Here is a 17,357-nt window from a genome sequence, read left to right on the forward strand (position 1 = left end):
CGTTTTCATGAGCGCTGTTTTAGGGCACTGTTATTATATGTACCCCATATACAATAGCACTTATTACGTATGCTATGTTATAAAAATATAACATAGCTTTAAGAAATTGCTATATTATCAAGATCATAATTTTGAAAAAATTTATACAACATTTGTTTTTTCGTGCTATGTTATAGTTTTATAGCATAGCTCTAATAAACTGCTGTATTATCAAGATTATAATTTTGCAAAAATTTATACAATATTTAATTTTTCGTGCTATGTTATACATATCTAATATAGCTGTTGCGAAATGCTGTTTTATCTTGTTTACTGTGCTATGGTATATTCTTTTATCATAACGTTTACCTGTACTTTTATAGCATTTTCTGATATGTGATTATAGCACACATAACCTGTTTTATAAAATCTCATAAAATCTGATTAATAAACGTCTCAGATCCAAAATACATAACAAAAGTCTCAAGAACATCAGTTTACCATCAAAGTCTCAAGAACATCCAAAATAAACAAGCAATCTCAAGTACTTAACATTACACAATAAAACCATCAGTTTAAGACATAATGACCTTGTTCTCTGGCCAAGCAATGCAGGAGCTAAGTGCATCTTCAATAATCTCTATTTCATCGGATGGCCTCCAAACTTTTACATTTTTCACCTTCACAACATCTATCCACACTTTAACTGCATTAGAACCCAAGCGAGTAAAGTGAACCTTATGTTCTGGATCATTTGTTCCCCATCGTCCTTCAGCCACAACCCTATTCTTTTCAGTTAAATCCATCAACTTGCACTTCTTATTCTCCTTGGAAATAACTTTATTAATGCGCTGCCATGTTTACAATATAAACCATCAGTCATCATATAATTAACAAAAACAACTTCATAACATATGAAAACACTTACTGGAGACTTCCTGAGAGGAGACTGTGATGGTAAAGTATTCTTTATTGGTGATATTGGACCCGTTGCATCATCAACAGGAGACTCAGAACCAGATGCAGACTTAGAAGACATAGATGCAGATTTGGCCTGCGATGCAGCCTTTGAAGCTGTTGCTGAAGTTTTGGACTCTGTAGCAGACTTAGAAGCTGTGGCTGCAGACTTGGCCTTTGATGCAGACAAAGAAGCATGTGATGTAGCATTCTGACCAGTTGGAGTTGAGGGATTTTCAAAATCAACCTTACTCAGGGGCCAAGATACGTAAGCCATCAAACAGTCCTCAAGAAATGACATTTCAGCTGTAGGTCTCCATAGTGATGTATCAGGCTGCTTTACTGAATCCACAAATACTTTAACTGCTTTTGGTCCAAGAGGAATTCCGTTAACCAACGCACTTGGTTCTTGTGTCTCCCAACGCCCCTCAGCAACAATGACGTCACCCTTAGACAAATCCAATAGTTTACATTTGTTTCCTTGTATACCCTGTTAAACACAATCAGTAAACAAATCCAATATAATTAATTAGCATTATAGACAGGGGTAATACATTGCTAACACATTGCTAGAAATTATAAATACCATAGGGGCAATGTCTTCCATTTGGATGTTGTTGTCTACCAGTCTACACTTATCAGTTGGCCATGCGATTATATGTCCAACAGCTTCTTTCATATGAAAGATCTTTTGTGCAGGTCTCCATAGAAATGCATTACATCCAAATTATGCCGTACTGGTAGATCCTCCCAATAAGGCAGAGTAAATAAAATGGATCTTTTCTTCCACCTTGATAACTCATCTTCATCTACTTCTACTTCCTCATCTTCATCGGATTCACTTTCATCATCATCACTGTCAAACACTGGTTCTTTATAGACAGTTCTCTTTCTCTTCATCCCAGCCTTTTTCACATTTCCGAAATCATTTTGGAAGTTTTTCAGATTCTGATGAACTTCATGACCAGTTAAAATTCTTGACTTTCTCCTATGCTCAACTTTTCCATCAAACCAAGTCTTCTTTTCCCTATATCTGTGTGTTGGAGCCAAACCTTTTCTATGACACATGTAGACATGTTTCCTGCTAAACTTCAACCACATACTATCAGTATTTTTCCCACACATAGGACATCCCATTTTACCTTTTACTTTACAACCAGCAAGATTTCCATACGCAGGAAAATCACTAATGGTCCAGAGAAGCATTGCCTTTAGAGTAAATGTACTTTTACTAAAAGCATCATACGTTAGCTCTCCATTCTTCCACAGATGATTCAAATCCTCAATAAGAGGTTCTAGGTAGACATCAATATTATTACCTGGTTGTTGTGGACCAGGAATCAATAATGTCAACATTATATTCTCCTTCTTCATACAAAGGTGAGGAGGCAAATTGTAGTTTACCAATAGCACAGGCCAGCTACTATAATTACTATTCTTCATGTTGAATGGATTAAATCCATCTGTGGACAGCCCAAGCCGTATGTTCCTTTCTTCAGCTGCAAATGAAGGATACTTCTCATTCATCTGAGCCCATGTAACAGAATCTACTGGATGTCGAAGTTTTCCATCAGTGCTCTTGTTAGTGTAATGCCACCGTAAGTCCTTAGCCATGTCCTCTGATCTGAACATTCTCTTCAGCCTTGGTATAATTGGAAAATATCTTAATACTTTCTGTGGGACACCTTTCTTTACCTCATTAGTCCGCTTATTAGTCTTCCACCGTGAAGCATTACATTTGGGACATTTATCAAGCTTCTTTAACTTCTTTCTGAAGAGGCAGCAATCATTAACACATGCGTCGATCTTTTCATATCCCATATGAAAGCTCTTTAAAAATTTCTTGACATCATACAATGATGTGTGAAAGACATTACCATCTGGCAACATGCTTGGCAATGTCTGAAGCAGTTCATTGAAGCTCTTATCCGACCAGCCATTATGTGTCTTAATCCTAAACAAAGTCACAATAGCCGATAACTTGCTGTGGTTTGAACAGCTAGGGTATAGTGGGGTTTCAGCATCCCGGATCTTTGCAAGGAACTCATCCTCTTGTTGGTCCTCACCCTCTGCAATCTCACTTAAGTCGCCCACAGGTTGGTCAGCTAAGTCACCTCTAAAAGCCAACTCTTGATCAAAAAATTCAGCAGCTTTATATAACTCAAAAACTTCCTCATTCCACTGAGTTGGTTTACTTTGAAATTCATCTACTGACTTCACATCTCCATGATGATACCAATCACTATGCACCTTGTATGCCTCATCCATCCCTCTTATTACAAGATGCTCAACCACAACACTGTTTAACTGTCGTACTACATTACGACAGTCTTTACAAGGACATATTATCATTTCTATGTCACCTAAAGCCGCAGACACATCCCTTACAAATTTCCAAGCTCCACTTTTATAACCAGGATCAGCTCTTCAATGGATAATTAAAGAAAAAAATCATAACTAAAAGAACATCTTAAAGTATCCAAACCCAAAATAAAACCTAATTATGAAATATAATTCCTTACCTGCATAGATGCACCCATGCCTTGTCCAACATTATATGTTATAATATAAATTTTAACCTTTATAGATAAAATAGAGATACATATTATACAAAGCTCACATTAAGCAACAATTCAGACAATACTGCACTACTTCAGACACATACAGATGCTCTTAAACCAATATCTAACTGTGTAAAATCTCACTAATCTAATCACTATTTATACGAATCAGACTCAAAGGACAAAACATAGCAATCACCAATATTCGTGTGTAATAATAATGTTTAACTATTGGTTGAGTGATACTAACCTGTTGTGTGAGTACAGAGAAATGAGAAGCTTCAGTTCCCCAACATTTCAATCACCAACACTTGGGAAAAAAAAAAAATCGTTCAGTTTATGAAGGCGCAAATACTCAAATCCAAAAGCTATTTTTGAGTCAAATCTGTAAATAATCGAACCCTAACAAAACAGATGGATTCGAAACTCCACATTCTCAAAATCTGTAAATAATCGAACCCTAAAAAACAGATAACGAAATAAATCTAGATAAATCGAACCCTAACAAAACAGATAACTAAATCTGACCCTTATCGAAATCAAAAGCTGTTTGAAATCACAAATAATCGAAACAAATAACGAAATTAGGAGGAAGAAGAAAGACATGCCTCAAAAATGGATTCGAGCTATCAATTGCGATGGATATGGAGATTTAGGGCGAAATTGGGGCTTTTCACAAACGGCGAAATTGGGGCTTTTCACAAACGGCGATAAAACTGAAGAATTGATAAGAAATTTAGAAGAATTTGAGCACACACAGAGAATTTAGAAGAAGAAATCTTCTTAGGTTGAGCTTAGGTTGTAACGAGAGAGAGAGAGAGAGTGTGTCGAGTTTTTGGGTTTTTTTTTTATTTGGCGATTAAGTGAATAATTTCACTAAGTATTGGCGGACAAAAGTCACTTTTGTTTCCCGCTACATAATTTTCCTATCATAGCGTTAATAAGATGCTATTAAAAAGTAAGCGAAAAAAAATCTCATCTTTCATAGCAGTGACGGAAAATGAGCTATATCCGTCTGCTATCAATGTACATATTTGTTGTAGTGCTGCCAGCTAAAACTCTTTTGTTGTTTTCTGTTCCCAAATTCATTATAACCTCTCAACAATCTTAAACTTAATTTCAGTCATTTTCCAACACTCTAAACTGTATTATTGATAGGAATGACCATCTTTGACTTTCTTAAAGAGCGACGCTTCGTTTGCTTGTGGAATTTTTCTCTGATAGATACAATTCTTTCTATTTACTGTTGTGAAATAGGCACAGAAGAATATCACAAACAGGTTGATTAAGATCCTCTCTATTTACTGTTGTGATTCCTGTTGTGAAAATAGTAATTTATGAAAGTTTTGTGAAAGTGTTGATTATGACATATATTGAATGATTGAAATTTGTTCTTTCTTTAACAAAAAAAAAAAAAAGGAATCATGTGAAGGCATTGAAAGCAGCAGGAGTCTTTGTTAACAGGAAAAGCTATGGTGTGTTCTAGCTACTACTTTGGGGCCACACCTATGGGAACAATCTGGTAACCTTAGAAACTCCTGTTTTGTCATCAGCCTCTTTGTTTTATCCCAAATTCATTCGTTTTTGGATCTGAATTTTATACGAATTTATGAGTCAAATTCGTAACACGTTTGCTTTTCAATGGCTACGGATTATTATTGAATTTTGTTTTTGCTGGCATTACCTTTCTTGATTGCTCTTTTGTTAAGAGGTAGATTAGAAAAACATGTTCCCGTTTTGTGTTAGAACGGAGTATATGTGTAAAAAGGTAGATATTATTAGCATAGCTCCAAACGGAAAACCACATAGACAAGTTACATGAACGGAGTTTGCATTAAGCAAAAACATAATCCTGTTTTAAAGAAAAGAGTAGAAACAAACTACATGGTCTGAAATTTGTATCAACTGCTTAAGTTTTTTTTCCCCTTGATGAGCAGAAGAGACGAACATTGGATAGCTTAAAGAACTTAAAAACCAGTATGACAGACTTTATTTGGTTTTGCTCACCTTGCTTTTACTTTTAACACGACTAGTTGCAGTGGTTCTTGTTCTAGCCTTGAGCTCAGATTCCTCACCTTGGTCGCTGAATCTGTCACGAACTCTGTTCTCTTTCTGATGATTGACTTGTTGTTGTTTGGCATTACTATTCTTTGTTGAAGCTGCATGATTCTTGGTGTTTCTTGGATGCTGACTGCTAGGCCATGAGGATGCATCAGAAGTCATTGAGTCATCACTCTCATTGTTACTACTATCATCATCATCATCATCGTCCTCGTCATCACCACCATCATGGTCGACCTCTTTTACATGGAAATCATCTTCATCATCGTCATCATCATCATAGACAACTTCCGAGTGATGGTTTCCGTGGAAGGTGTCTTCTATGTACATAGTCCATCCTGACTCACAGCTACTCTTCTCCTCGGCACCTCCATGGATTCTTCTTGGAGACTCCATGGCTAACACAAAAAAAGTTAACTTAGCTTTTTTTAATGTTTTACGTACCTCTCAGGCCTCAGCTTGTTGCAACCTCTTAACCTCTGATATAGACTCTCGTTGTGGTTTTGGTTTTTGCTCTTAAGACTATCAATAAATAGCTTGTCCTCTTTTGTCTGATTTTATATTTTTCCTTTCTTGTGTTTGAGTATCAGGAAAAGCCGGAGCCTATGGAATCACACTCATATAATTGAATACCAGGAGTGAGTATCACCACATGGCAATCTTAGCACCATTGTTTTCGCTCAATTGAAGTACTACAAGACAAGCCATTTCAGATATATATGAAAGGAGAGAAAAAAAGGTTGGTTAAATTAGCGCCTTGTTCAAAATAAATATAGTACACTTCTATAATAAATTTATAGCCCTATATATAAATTCTCTTTTACCCCTCTTTCTTATATAGGGAATTGAGCATATTATAGTTCCCAAAACAAGGTTCGAACCACACACAACACAGACCGTTGAGAGAGACATAAAACATGGATACCCACCAAACCAAAGTTTTATCTGTTTGGAGCTCTCATAAGTGATGTGTAAGCAGCAATGCTTATTGGTTAACACTTGTTTTTTGTTTCTTTTTATTGATGATAGCCATATGATAGGAGGGGATAGCTACAACATGCATTTACTAGTTTTTACTTCCCTCTCTCTCACTCTCTCTCTCTCTCTCTTTGTTTCACTGGGCTGTAATTAAATCTCACAACTATAAAAGACCAGCTTTTGAGGTGGAAGTGAGATAAGACCCACTCAACAAAAAAGAAGGAATATATATGTTGAAACCCATTTTCTTAATTAGGTTAGGAGCTGTTCCTCTTCCTTATTCCTTTAATACTCTTCTTCCCAGCTCCCCAGTCCTGTCTTGGTCATAAAAAGTGTTGCAGCCTTTTGTTGTTCCTCTCTTCTCCCTCTCTCTCTCTCTCTCTCTCCCATAAAATAGTTGTTTTCTTTTGCATTGAAGGTAAACGCAACTGGATTTTGTTTTTCTAGTATTTATTTGGTGCATTTATTTCTATTCATGAGGAAAATGACAAAGCAGCAGAGATTAAGTATCAACTGTGGTGAAAAAAGTAAAGAACTAAAAAAGATCTGTATTGTTTCTACTATGATAGCTTCACATTTGCATCCTTTTTTTTTTTTTACAGTGATTGGAATCTATCTTGGTTACAGGCTTACAGCTAAGCAAAGTGTGGGAGAAATGAATCCATATGTAACATTAAAAACGGTGGTGGTGTGTAAGACTTTGACCCCTCTTTGTGCATTTAAGTAAATCAGTTTTGGCCTTTATGAAAATTTGATCCTCATAGTACAAATAATAATACTCGCTGTGGGTCTTACGAGTGGAGATATATTAGGATTTATTAGAATTGTACACATCGTTAATGCCTCCAAAGCTTGTTTTCTTTTAGGGACTCACCTTGGATTTTCTCATGTGGGTCTGTACTATTATCATTCATCCTACACGTGTGAGTACTGTTTTCTCTCTATAATATCTTTTGTTTGATTAGTAAACACACACACCCACACCTTTAGACATTTGTTATTATCTTATCTTACACTTAGGTGGGTGAGTAGTAGTTGAGATTTGAGAACAACAACAACAACAAAAAAAAGAGAGAGAACTTCAACAAAAAAAAAAGAGAGAGAACTTGTATTGGCTTGTCTTTCACTCTCATATATTGATAGGTTCTAGAATATTACTTATGTTGTTACAAAATTATGAAGTCAATAAACATGAGAGAACTCATATATATGCTTAATTAGTGATGATTAGGTGGTTTTGTTGAAAGGTTGAGAAGACGAAGTGGGTATGTCCCTTAGCACCAAACTTTTAGCTTTACTTTGAATGCCTGCTTTTGTCAGGTATACTTCCCCATGTATTCATTTGTCTCTTACTTCATAAGTCTCCCATGTGATGTGAAATCATATATATTGTATCTATTTATATGTATATACTTTGGAAACTTCTCTCATTTAAATTAGACACACCACTATACTTCTTCGAGCCTTTTTTCATGATTTGGTTTCCATCTTAGATAAGATGACAAAATATCCCTGCTGTAACATCATACCTTTCGATTAGATTTCTCGACCCAACTTTTTTTTTTCTTTTTTCTTTGGTACCATGGTTTTCCAAAAAGTTCAATAATTGAATATAGATTTTTTGGTTTCAGAATTCTCTGCTGTTACTGTTTTTTTTTTTTTTTTTTTTTTTTTTTTTTTTTTATCAACATTTTCTTATAAAAGTGTGTTCCTAACCTTCTAACATAGCAATCATAACTCAATTAGTATGAAAATGTATATAAGTTAAGACCGTAGAGTTTTTAATTTTAATCGTTTATAGAATTATAAATACATAAATGTCAAGTTCAACTGAAGTTTAAATGGATTTAATGTGCTTGATCAACCATTAAATTTGCATAAGTTTGTGTTCCTGGTGCTTCCAATATTTTGAGTTTCTTAATAGAAGTTATCTTGAATTATAAAGAACATTGACATCGAATATATGGTATTTTCAATATAATTTACAACTTAAGGTTTTACATCTAAACTTGCTGGTAAATGGATTTTGTTTTTCAAAAATGTTTTTGACTTCTTCATGAAATTATCTATATATCATGATTTCTTTCATGCCTTATGGTAATGGCTCTACCTATGGTCCCATACTCCCACCGTAAGTAGATCTTGACCAGTTACAACTTACAACCACTCGTCAACCATGATTTTAACACAGAACTCCATAAAAGAGAGATGTTGAAAATCGGATGTGAAAACATTGTGGATTAAGATAACCCTGAACATTTCAACATATCGAAAGGGCACAATCCACATTCTCTTCTTTTTGTTTAACGGAATGAGTTTGTCATAAGCCACTCCACATATCTTTATTTTGTTTGGTGATAATCGATTGAATGATTTTTCAGGCCTGTGAGTTTTACATAGAGATTATGCGATCTTGAAGCACGACAACTAGACATATATGAAATTTTGGGTGGATGATAAGAAACAAGAAGATCAACAAACTGATATATGGAAAGGATGAAAAAAAAAAAAAAAAAATACTGCGTTTTGCTCATGATACCGTTGACCGGAAGTGACCTTTGTTTTTAACCGTTCTAAAAACAATGATAATCCAAGTCATTTGTTCAATAAAAAGGTAAAAATAAATGGCCCATGCAGGTTTCGAACCTGCGACCTTCGCGTTATTAGCACGACGCTCTAACCAACTGAGCTAATGGGCCGTTTTGCTAATGTTTTTATTGTTTTACTATTTGAACTTTGTTACATGTCCTATTGTGCATGCACATTCTCAACACTGCTGACACGAATAAAATAACTTGTTTCCAATATTGAATACTACTGGATTTATTAAATTATTCCACGGAAGATGGAAATATTTATATATAGTCTATAGATATCATATGAACATAGATATTATAATAAACCACCAAAATTTTCACAAATTTGAAAAAAGATCTTGAGGAAGAGCGGCTAATGTGAAAGAGAGTTTGGTTTGTTCGATTGGAAGTTTGTAGGCTTGTTAGCTTAATAAATCACACACACTCAAGAAAGGTACTAACAAATATTGGGCCTAAAGCGTTATGCGTCGCTGGCGAAACAATCGTTAAGGACATATGAATTAAAAGTTTCGGATGTTAACTTCAGATTCAAAGTCTCCTACTGCTAAATAACGTCTATACCAAAACCACCTAACACCAAGTTTCTTCCCCTCCCCCCAACTAATGTACACTGCCATGCATATAACTTTGTTTTTAACCGTTTCTAAGACTGAAAATATTCATACAATAATAGCAAGTTGACTGCAAATGAATAAGTTTTTACCGAGAAGATCGTTGTACAATGTCGTTATCATTTTCAAAACTATTTGAGCTTTTATTATAATTAATCGTATAATTGAAGATGACGCCAAAGAGTAGATAATATTTTCCCTCCTACTTTCTGATCTAGATTTCGCCATTCGAAGAAAACAAAAATAAACAGATGAAGAGAACAACACATAGCAAGGATATACGAGACCTATATATCTCACATTATGTAAAAAATTGCAATATTAATTTGTTTATGGGATATTATATATTTCTTATATTCTTGTTGAACAAAAAGTATTAGTTTATATAGTAGTGCCAAAAAAAACAAAAAAAAAAACAGTTGAACAAATTATACAAAACGAGACTTCTAGATTTGTTTCAAGAATCAGTGTTAATAAAACATGCATGCTTGCAACGTCTGTAAACATACAAACAAACAAACAAAATGCCTTTAAATAAAAATAGAAGAAAAATGCGGAACTTAGTACACTTTATGGTAATATAAGATTTTGGTTTGGAAATATAACCTCTAGTATTCAAATAAAGTTTGATCTTTGGGTCATAGGAAACCCCAACAACCATCTTACAAAATTAGTTGCATCTCACTTGACCTACTTCTCAAGACCCTTGTAACACAAGAAAACTAAAAATCCTACAACACCCTTTTCTCAAAAACTTATATATCTCTTTGAAGTCCCAACCATCTTCACTAACTCCTTATAATCTCTCACAAAAATATTTACATTTTTCCCAAAAGTTTGGATCAAAAGGGTTTCATCAGAAGAAGAAGTATGAAACTCCTCCTTGTGTTCTTGATGGTTCACACCATCTTTATCCCATGCTTTTCCTTTGATCTACTGGGAAAGGATCATCCGTTAACCCTAGATTATTACAAGTCTACTTGTCCGACCGTGTTTGACGTCATCAAGAAAGAAATGGAATGCATAGTGAAGGAAGATCCTAGAAATGCAGCCATACTTATTCGTTTACACTTCCACGACTGCTTTGTCCAAGTAAGTACTCATTCACACACCTTTCTTGAAACGCAAGAAATCATCCCGACAAAGAAAATTCGTAACGGATGTGTCAAACGTTTACTGTTATTAAATACAGATTTTAATTATCTGAAAAAGGGTTGCTTTATGATATGGATGGTTAATTACTTTTTGAGGGTTAAAACGGTATTGCAGGGATGCGATGGATCAGTGTTGCTAGACGAAACAGAGTCACTAAAGGGAGAGAAGAAAGCTTCTCCGAACATAAACTCATTGAAAGGATACAAAATTGTAGACAGAATCAAGAACATAATCGAATCTGAATGTCCTGGAGTTGTTTCCTGCGCTGATCTTCTCACAATCAGTGCTAGAGATGCTACAATCCTGGTAAATAAACAAGAACTAAACATATACTCTCTCAAAATAAATTTCGTATATATATCATATAGTATCCTATGAATTATGAAATGAAACAACATTTTAAATTATGGTTTGAAGGTGGGTGGGCCTTACTGGGACGTTCCTGTTGGAAGAAAAGATTCAAAATCAGCAAGCTACGCGCTTGCCACAACAAACCTCCCAACTCCAGAAGAGGCTTTGATCAGCATCATCGCTAAATTCTATGCTCAGGGTCTCTCTGTTGAAGACATGGTCGCTCTTATAGGTATTGTGGTAAACTAAGCCGAACAAATTATTTTTGGTATTGTGGTAAACCGGATTACTAAAACCCTAACTTGACGAATAATCTAACTAGGAGCTCACACGATCGGAATGGCACAATGTCGGAACTTTCGATCAAGGATCTATGGAGATTTTCAAGTGACGTCAGCCCTAAATCCGATTTCGGAGACGTACTTGTCAAGTCTCAAAAAGATGTGCCCCTCGAACAGCGGTGAAGGTGATACCAATGTAACGGCAATGGACAACGTGACGCCGAATCTCTTCGATAACTCGATCTACCACACGCTGCTAAGAGGAGAAGGGTTGTTGAACTCGGATCAGGCTATGTACACGAGCATGTTCGGGATACAAACGCGGCGGATAGTGAGCAAGTATGCGGAGGATCCATTGGCTTTCTTCGAGCAATTCTCGAAGTCGATGGTGAAGATGGGGAACATTTTGAACTCTGAAAGCTTTGCTGATGGAGAAGTTAGAAGAAATTGCCGATTCGTGAATACATGAACAAAACAAAACAGTGGAGGAAGAAACTATCTCCGATAATTTATTTATTTAAGAAAAAAAAAATGAAACCAATCTTATTCTTCTTCTTATGTCTATTTAAAAAAAATATAGGGTTCTTGAATGTTTAAAAAGAGCTTCCTCTCATACAGTATCTTCTAAAGATTTTCAAATGATTTATAAATTAAACTAGATGAAGCCCGCATTATTACGTGGGTAAAAATTTGAAAAACTTATTAAGAATAATTAAGTAGTAATGTACATGTTTTAGATTTTATCTTGTAAAATTTTAATATTGAATATGGACCTCTCATATATCATTTTAATACTCTCTCAGTTCTATTATATAAGAGTTTTAAGGCTTTTTGTTCTATTTTATAAGATTTTCTCAAATATATAGGTACAATTTTTATTAATATAATTATTTGAACTATGCAGTATATTTTTCTGTTGGTTGAAGTTTTATAAATAACATAATATTTATATTAATCTTTGTGCTTTTACCCAAAAACTCTAATAGGACAATGAGTACCATTGAAATATCTATACCATCATAATAAACCATATTTTAAGCTTAATTACACATTTCATCTCTTAATGCAGATAACTAAATATTTTATATCAAACATAATTAATACATAATATCAAATCTATATCTTAGTAAGAATGGAAAATACAATTAAAAATTAACAAAATGTAATTCGCAAAAAAACTGAATCAACATTTTTTAAGATATATTTGTTATGTTGTTATCTCATAAATACTAATTTTACCTCATGTCTTAATCAATTTTAAATGAGTGAAATTTATTAAATAAAAACATATATAAAGATATAAAAACATTCTCATCGTATAACTGAAGATTCATTCCTATAAATTATAATTTATTTTGAATTATCTTATGTTTTGACAAATGGCTTACAAAAATACATGTGTTCAAATTATAAAATCAAACATTAAAAACTTACTAATATTCTCAAATGATTTTTTTTTTAAATGAGACATATTAATATTTGAAAATTTCATTCTTCTAAAATAAATTTCATTGTTAGACATTCAGTTTAGTAATCACATTTAACTATCTATTTCATCGTAAAACCATAATTCACTTCTTCATGGATTAGAGTAAAATTTTTAATAACAAAAATAATATGAGCATCATATGAGATAATATGTATATTGGTTAGTATTTTAAAGTTAACAATAAAAATAATCAAAAAAATCAGTTAACATCCACAAAATTTTTGGAATCCAAAAATGTCCTAAATATTATTATTTTACATGTCATAATTTCATAAGTAATATTTTGTCAATTTTCATCAATTAACCAAAAATTCATTCCTACAAACTCATTTTTTCTATTTTTTTCAGGTTTCTCATATTACTACATGCATTAAAATCTTTAAAATAAAACATGTAAAACTATACTAATACACATCATGTATTGAATTTTTTTTTTAAGTTCATTATTCTTTCAAGGTTTTGTGTACTTACGTACAATAAATATTTACATATTACCTCATAAGATTTAGATTATCTCATACAATAAAACTTTATATTACAACGCTAAATACAATTTATATCCGACTAAAATTATGTTAAATAACTTATGTTATTCTTTTTAACTTTGTTATTCATTATTTATTGATTAATATAATGATTAATAAATTAAGTTTTTGCTTAGACATGACAAATTTTATCGAGAACACACATATCTTATTATATAAAGTTTGATGTCAAATTAACTTACAATAAAAAATACAAAATTGATTCCAGGAAACAAGTCTAAATAATATTTGTTTAAAACATTATAATATAAGTTTAATATATTATAATATATTTGTTTCATAATTAAAATATATCGTTATTGTCTTTTATTATAACGATATTTTTTATTATTTATCGTTATATAATAAGATAATTAACTTACAATGAAAAATATATTGATTTTGTTAGTTTTTTCCTTTTTTGATTTAGAAAAATAATTTAAAAAAAATATAAACATGTAAATTATGTAAATCTAATTTTTTGAAATTTTTGACACGTGCCAACATCTAATCAATATATTTAACACGTGTCACAATCTTATTAATGAGTAACTTTGACATCAAGCTTTATATAATAAGATAATTAACATACAATGAAAAATATATTGATTTTGTAAGTTTTCCTTTTTGATTTAGAAAAAAAAAATTAAAAATATAAACATGTAAAATTCTGTAAATATAATTTTTTGAAATTTTTGACACATGTCAACATCTAATCAATATATTTGACACGTGTCAAGATCTTGTTAATGAGTAATTTGACATCAATTTGATGTCAAATTAACTTACAATAAAAAATACAAAATTGATTCCAGGAAACAAGTCTAAATAATATTTGTTTAATATATTATTATATAAGTTTAATGTATCATAATATATTTGTTTCATATTTAAAATATATCGTTATTGTCTTTTATTATAACGATAAATTTGTTTTATTTATTGTTATATAATAAGATAATTAACTTACAATGAAAAATATATTGATTTTGTTAGTTTTCTTTTTTTGATTTACAAAAATAATTTTTTAAAAATATAAACATGTAAATTATGTAAATCTAATTTTTTGAAATTTTTGACATGTGTCAACATCTAATCAATATATTTGACATGTGTCAAGATCTTGTTAATGAGTAATTTGACATCAATTTGATGTCAAATTAACTTACAATAAAAAATACAAAATTGATTCCAGGAAACAAGTCTAAATAATATTTGTTTAATATATTATTAGATAATTTTAATGTATTATAATATATTTGTTTCATATTTAAAATATATCGTTATTGTCTTTTATTATAACGATAAATTTGTTTTATTTATTGTTATATAATAAGATAATTAACTTACAATGAAAAATATATTGATTTTGTTAGTTTTCCTTTTTTGATTTAGAAAAATAATTTTTAAAAATATAAACATGTAAATTATGTAAATCTAATTTTTTGAAATTTTTGACATGTATCAACATCTAATCAATATATTTAACACGTGTCACAATCTTATTAATGAGTAAATTTGACATCAAGCTTTATATAATAAGATAATTAATATACAATAAAAAATATATTGATTTTGTTAGTTTTCCTTTTTGATTTAGAAAAAAAAAATTTAAATATAAACATATAAAATTCTGTAAATCTAATTTTTTGAAATTTTTGACACATGTCAACATCTAATCAATATATTTGACATGTGTCACGATCTTGTTAATGAGTAATTTGACATCAAACTTTATATAATAAAATACAATTAATCACTAAATAGATTTCTTCGATCTTTTTGGTTATGTAGAAAAAGTCAACCCTTGATTTCCTATTTAGATGTGGATGTAACTAATTACATTGTCCAATCAAAAATATTACTAAAACTTTTAAGTCCTATTGGGACTGTACTTAATTATTTATTATATATAAATAAAAAAAACCATATCGATGGTATCTCATACGTACAGTACAAAATACAAATTAACTACAAACAAAATCTCTAAGCGATGGTGATGGAGGAGGCATACAGGTCAGGTCTTGAGAAACATCCAAAACGCTCTTTGCTTGGAAAGTTCTTCACAAGTCTTTGTCCACCGTCTTTTGACAGAACAGAGAGCATACTCCGGCAGGAATGGAAACTTTCCCGGGGATTCAAGGTTTTCGCTTTGGAGAAAGACAATATTATCTTATTCGGATTCAAGACAAAGAGAGACAAGAAGAAGGTTGTAAAGGGTGGACCTTGGAACGTTGATGGTGTCTTATTAGTCCTCAAGGAATGCCCACAAGACATTTCCATGGCCGATATTGATTTCTCTGTTGCTTGCTTCTGGATCAAGCTATTAGGCTTGCCCTATTTTAACTATATAGAAGCAGATGTTGAAAAGATTGGGAAAAATTTTAGTGATGAGCCATTGGCTTCGTTTAATTATGACTATTCAACAAGAAGCTTTTGGGTTAGAGCTCAGATAAATTTGAAAAAGCCTCTCCCTCCTGGATTTTACATTGGTAGAGGTTGTGGGCGTCCGTTCGTTCAGTTCAAGTACAAGAACCTAGGGGAATTCTGTGAGCGTTGCGGTCTGATAAGCCACCGGAATTGTGGGAAAGCTGCAAAGTTGAGATCTTTGACCCGTGAGTTTAAGACGCATGTGTATGGCCCATGGCTGAGATATGATTCTGAAGCTGCTGGTAATGGTTTACCTGTGAAGCCAAACTACTTTGAGTTGTCTAATGAGATAGGTTTGGAGTATGAGGAGACACTTACTTACGCTCAGTTCTTGGTAGTGGTCGAGGTTGATGTTATTTACGCGAGCAAGCATGAGTGGGGCGGCAAGAAACTGATACGTTCCTTGTTAATAAGCAAGAATGATTGTTGTTTCCGGTTTCCTTGTTCCCCGACACAAGTTATTAAAGATGTTTTAACGTTTGAAGTCGATAGGATCTCGCCTCTGGCAAGGTTGACGGCGGAGGACAAGGCCAGCATAGTATGTGGCCTCGTGGATCACTTAATGAAGCAGAGGGAGACTTGGTCGAAGCAGAGATGGGTTCCTATTTTAGTTCGTGTCGAGAAAACAATAATGGTACCACCAGTGGATATGGAGACTATGCTCCAAGATGAAAAAGATAAAAAAACTTCATGAAACCATCAGTTGCATGGTCATTAAAATGGTTGACCCATGTTTAGAGAAGTCAGACGATTTACTGATGAGGACTATCCTAGATGCGATCGGTGAGGCCGGTTTGACTCATCAGGTCCCGGATTTTTATTTTGAGATGTTGATGGGATGGGTGAAAGCCTTGAACAACTTGCCACCTAAAGTTTCCAAAAGATTGCATCCCAATCACAAGTGTGTCACAGTGCTTGGTCCTGATATGGATTTGTTTGGTACATGTTGTATATGTCAAGAAGATTTTTTTCTTGGAGAGGAAGCAACCCTTACTTATCCTTGTTCTCATGCTTTCCACACTAGCTTCATTGAAGACTGGATCCAAAAATCTCATAAGTGTCCACTTTGCCGTCTCCAACTTCAAGTGTTATCGAGTCTTGATGTCTTTAGCTAGTTTCCTAATCCACATAATAAGCTCCGGTTTCTCCTATTCGCATCTTTCCATGATGAATGCTTAGAAATTAACTCTCTCTTCTTCTGTTTCACAAAACCATCTGAAGTTCTACTAATAAAATATTTCCGCTCTTTTTGTTTCATTTTTCTTTCAATTTCAATTTCTTTTTGTATTTCATTAGAATTCCTATAACTAATTCTTGATGTCTTTTGGTCTTTGAATTCCTAAAAGACAATTGAATCATTTCATAGACTAGTCTGAAACAATC

General features: G+C 32.8%; 4 protein-coding genes, 2 long non-coding RNA genes, 1 other non-coding gene and 1 pseudogene across 8 annotated transcripts; 3 read left to right on the top strand and 5 right to left on the bottom strand.

The window, feature by feature from the left end:
* Window positions 1-70: 70 nt before the first annotated feature.
* On the bottom strand, window positions 71-3,810 carry LOC104789547 (uncharacterized). Its single transcript, XR_015561175.1, has 4 exons — window positions 3,748-3,810; window positions 3,459-3,515; window positions 3,031-3,361; window positions 71-317 (listed from the first exon to the last, which is right to left on the bottom strand). It is a non-coding gene; the product is annotated as an uncharacterized LOC104789547 (long non-coding RNA).
* LOC147941532 (uncharacterized) lies at window positions 399-1,608 on the bottom strand. The gene is made up of 3 exons (XM_087457169.1): window positions 1,523-1,608; window positions 908-1,426; window positions 399-830 (listed from the first exon to the last, which is right to left on the bottom strand). The coding sequence occupies exons 1-3, from the start codon at window positions 1,541-1,543 to the stop codon at window positions 555-557; spliced, it is 816 nt and encodes a 271-aa protein (XP_087313295.1). The 5' UTR covers window positions 1,544-1,608; the 3' UTR covers window positions 399-554.
* Window positions 1,612-2,835, bottom strand: LOC147941533 (uncharacterized). Its single transcript, XM_087457010.1, has one exon. The coding sequence runs from the start codon at window positions 2,824-2,826 to the stop codon at window positions 1,612-1,614; it is 1,215 nt and encodes a 404-aa protein (XP_087313136.1). The 5' UTR covers window positions 2,827-2,835.
* A 1,444-nt stretch (window positions 3,811-5,254) lies between the features above and the next one.
* LOC104701511 (protein SOB FIVE-LIKE 2) lies at window positions 5,255-6,436 on the bottom strand. Its single transcript, XM_010417208.2, has one exon. The coding sequence runs from the start codon at window positions 5,952-5,954 to the stop codon at window positions 5,487-5,489; it is 468 nt and encodes a 155-aa protein (XP_010415510.1). The 5' UTR covers window positions 5,955-6,436; the 3' UTR covers window positions 5,255-5,486.
* Window positions 6,437-6,734: 298 nt separating this feature from the next.
* Window positions 6,735-8,002, top strand: LOC147941534 (uncharacterized). Of its 2 annotated transcripts, none has more exons than XR_015560792.1 (4): window positions 6,735-6,954; window positions 7,139-7,228; window positions 7,403-7,459; window positions 7,784-8,002. It is a non-coding gene; the product is annotated as an uncharacterized LOC147941534 (long non-coding RNA). The 2 variants fall into 2 exon arrangements; XR_015560793.1 differs by having other exon boundaries at window positions 7,139-7,224.
* Window positions 8,003-9,161: 1,159 nt separating this feature from the next.
* TRNAI-AAU (transfer RNA isoleucine (anticodon AAU)) lies at window positions 9,162-9,235 on the bottom strand. The gene has a single exon. It is a non-coding gene; the product is annotated as a tRNA-Ile (tRNA).
* Window positions 9,236-10,372: 1,137 nt separating this feature from the next.
* Window positions 10,373-12,144, top strand: LOC104701512 (peroxidase 11). The gene is made up of 4 exons (XM_010417209.2): window positions 10,373-10,836; window positions 11,014-11,205; window positions 11,317-11,482; window positions 11,573-12,144. Exons 1-4 carry the CDS (start codon window positions 10,615-10,617, stop codon window positions 11,998-12,000), a joined length of 1,008 nt encoding a protein of 335 aa, XP_010415511.2. The 5' UTR covers window positions 10,373-10,614; the 3' UTR covers window positions 12,001-12,144.
* Window positions 12,145-15,537: 3,393 nt separating this feature from the next.
* LOC147941535 (uncharacterized) lies at window positions 15,538-17,089 on the top strand (annotated as a pseudogene).
* Window positions 17,090-17,357: the final 268 nt, after the last annotated feature.

Source organism: Camelina sativa, chromosome 7 (genome assembly GCF_030686135.1).
Source record: "Camelina sativa cultivar CO46 ecotype springtype chromosome 7, ASM3068613v1".
NCBI classification, from domain to species: Eukaryota; Viridiplantae; Streptophyta; class Magnoliopsida; order Brassicales; family Brassicaceae; genus Camelina; species Camelina sativa.

Excerpts from the sequence above, each read along its gene's own strand:
- LOC147941533 (XM_087457010.1), bottom strand. The coding sequence starts at position 2,826 with ATGTTGCCAGATGGTAATGTCTTTCACACATCATTGTATGATGTCAAG.
- LOC104701511 (XM_010417208.2), bottom strand. The coding sequence starts at position 5,954 with ATGGAGTCTCCAAGAAGAATCCATGGAGGTGCCGAGGAGAAGAGTAGC.
- LOC104701512 (XM_010417209.2), top strand. The coding sequence starts at position 10,615 with ATGAAACTCCTCCTTGTGTTCTTGATGGTTCACACCATCTTTATCCCA. Across the intron at positions 10,837-11,013 it reads TCCACGACTGCTTTGTCCAA|GGATGCGATGGATCAGTGTT; the intron begins GTAAGTACTCAT and ends ACGGTATTGCAG. Across the intron at positions 11,483-11,572 it reads AGACATGGTCGCTCTTATAG|GAGCTCACACGATCGGAATG; the intron begins GTATTGTGGTAA and ends TAATCTAACTAG.
- LOC147941532 (XM_087457169.1), bottom strand. The coding sequence starts at position 1,543 with ATGGAAGACATTGCCCCTATG. Across the intron at positions 1,427-1,522 it reads TGGAAGACATTGCCCCTATG|GGTATACAAGGAAACAAATG; the intron begins GTATTTATAATT and ends TGTGTTTAACAG. Across the intron at positions 831-907 it reads CTCCTCTCAGGAAGTCTCCA|CGCATTAATAAAGTTATTTC; the intron begins GTAAGTGTTTTC and ends TAAACATGGCAG.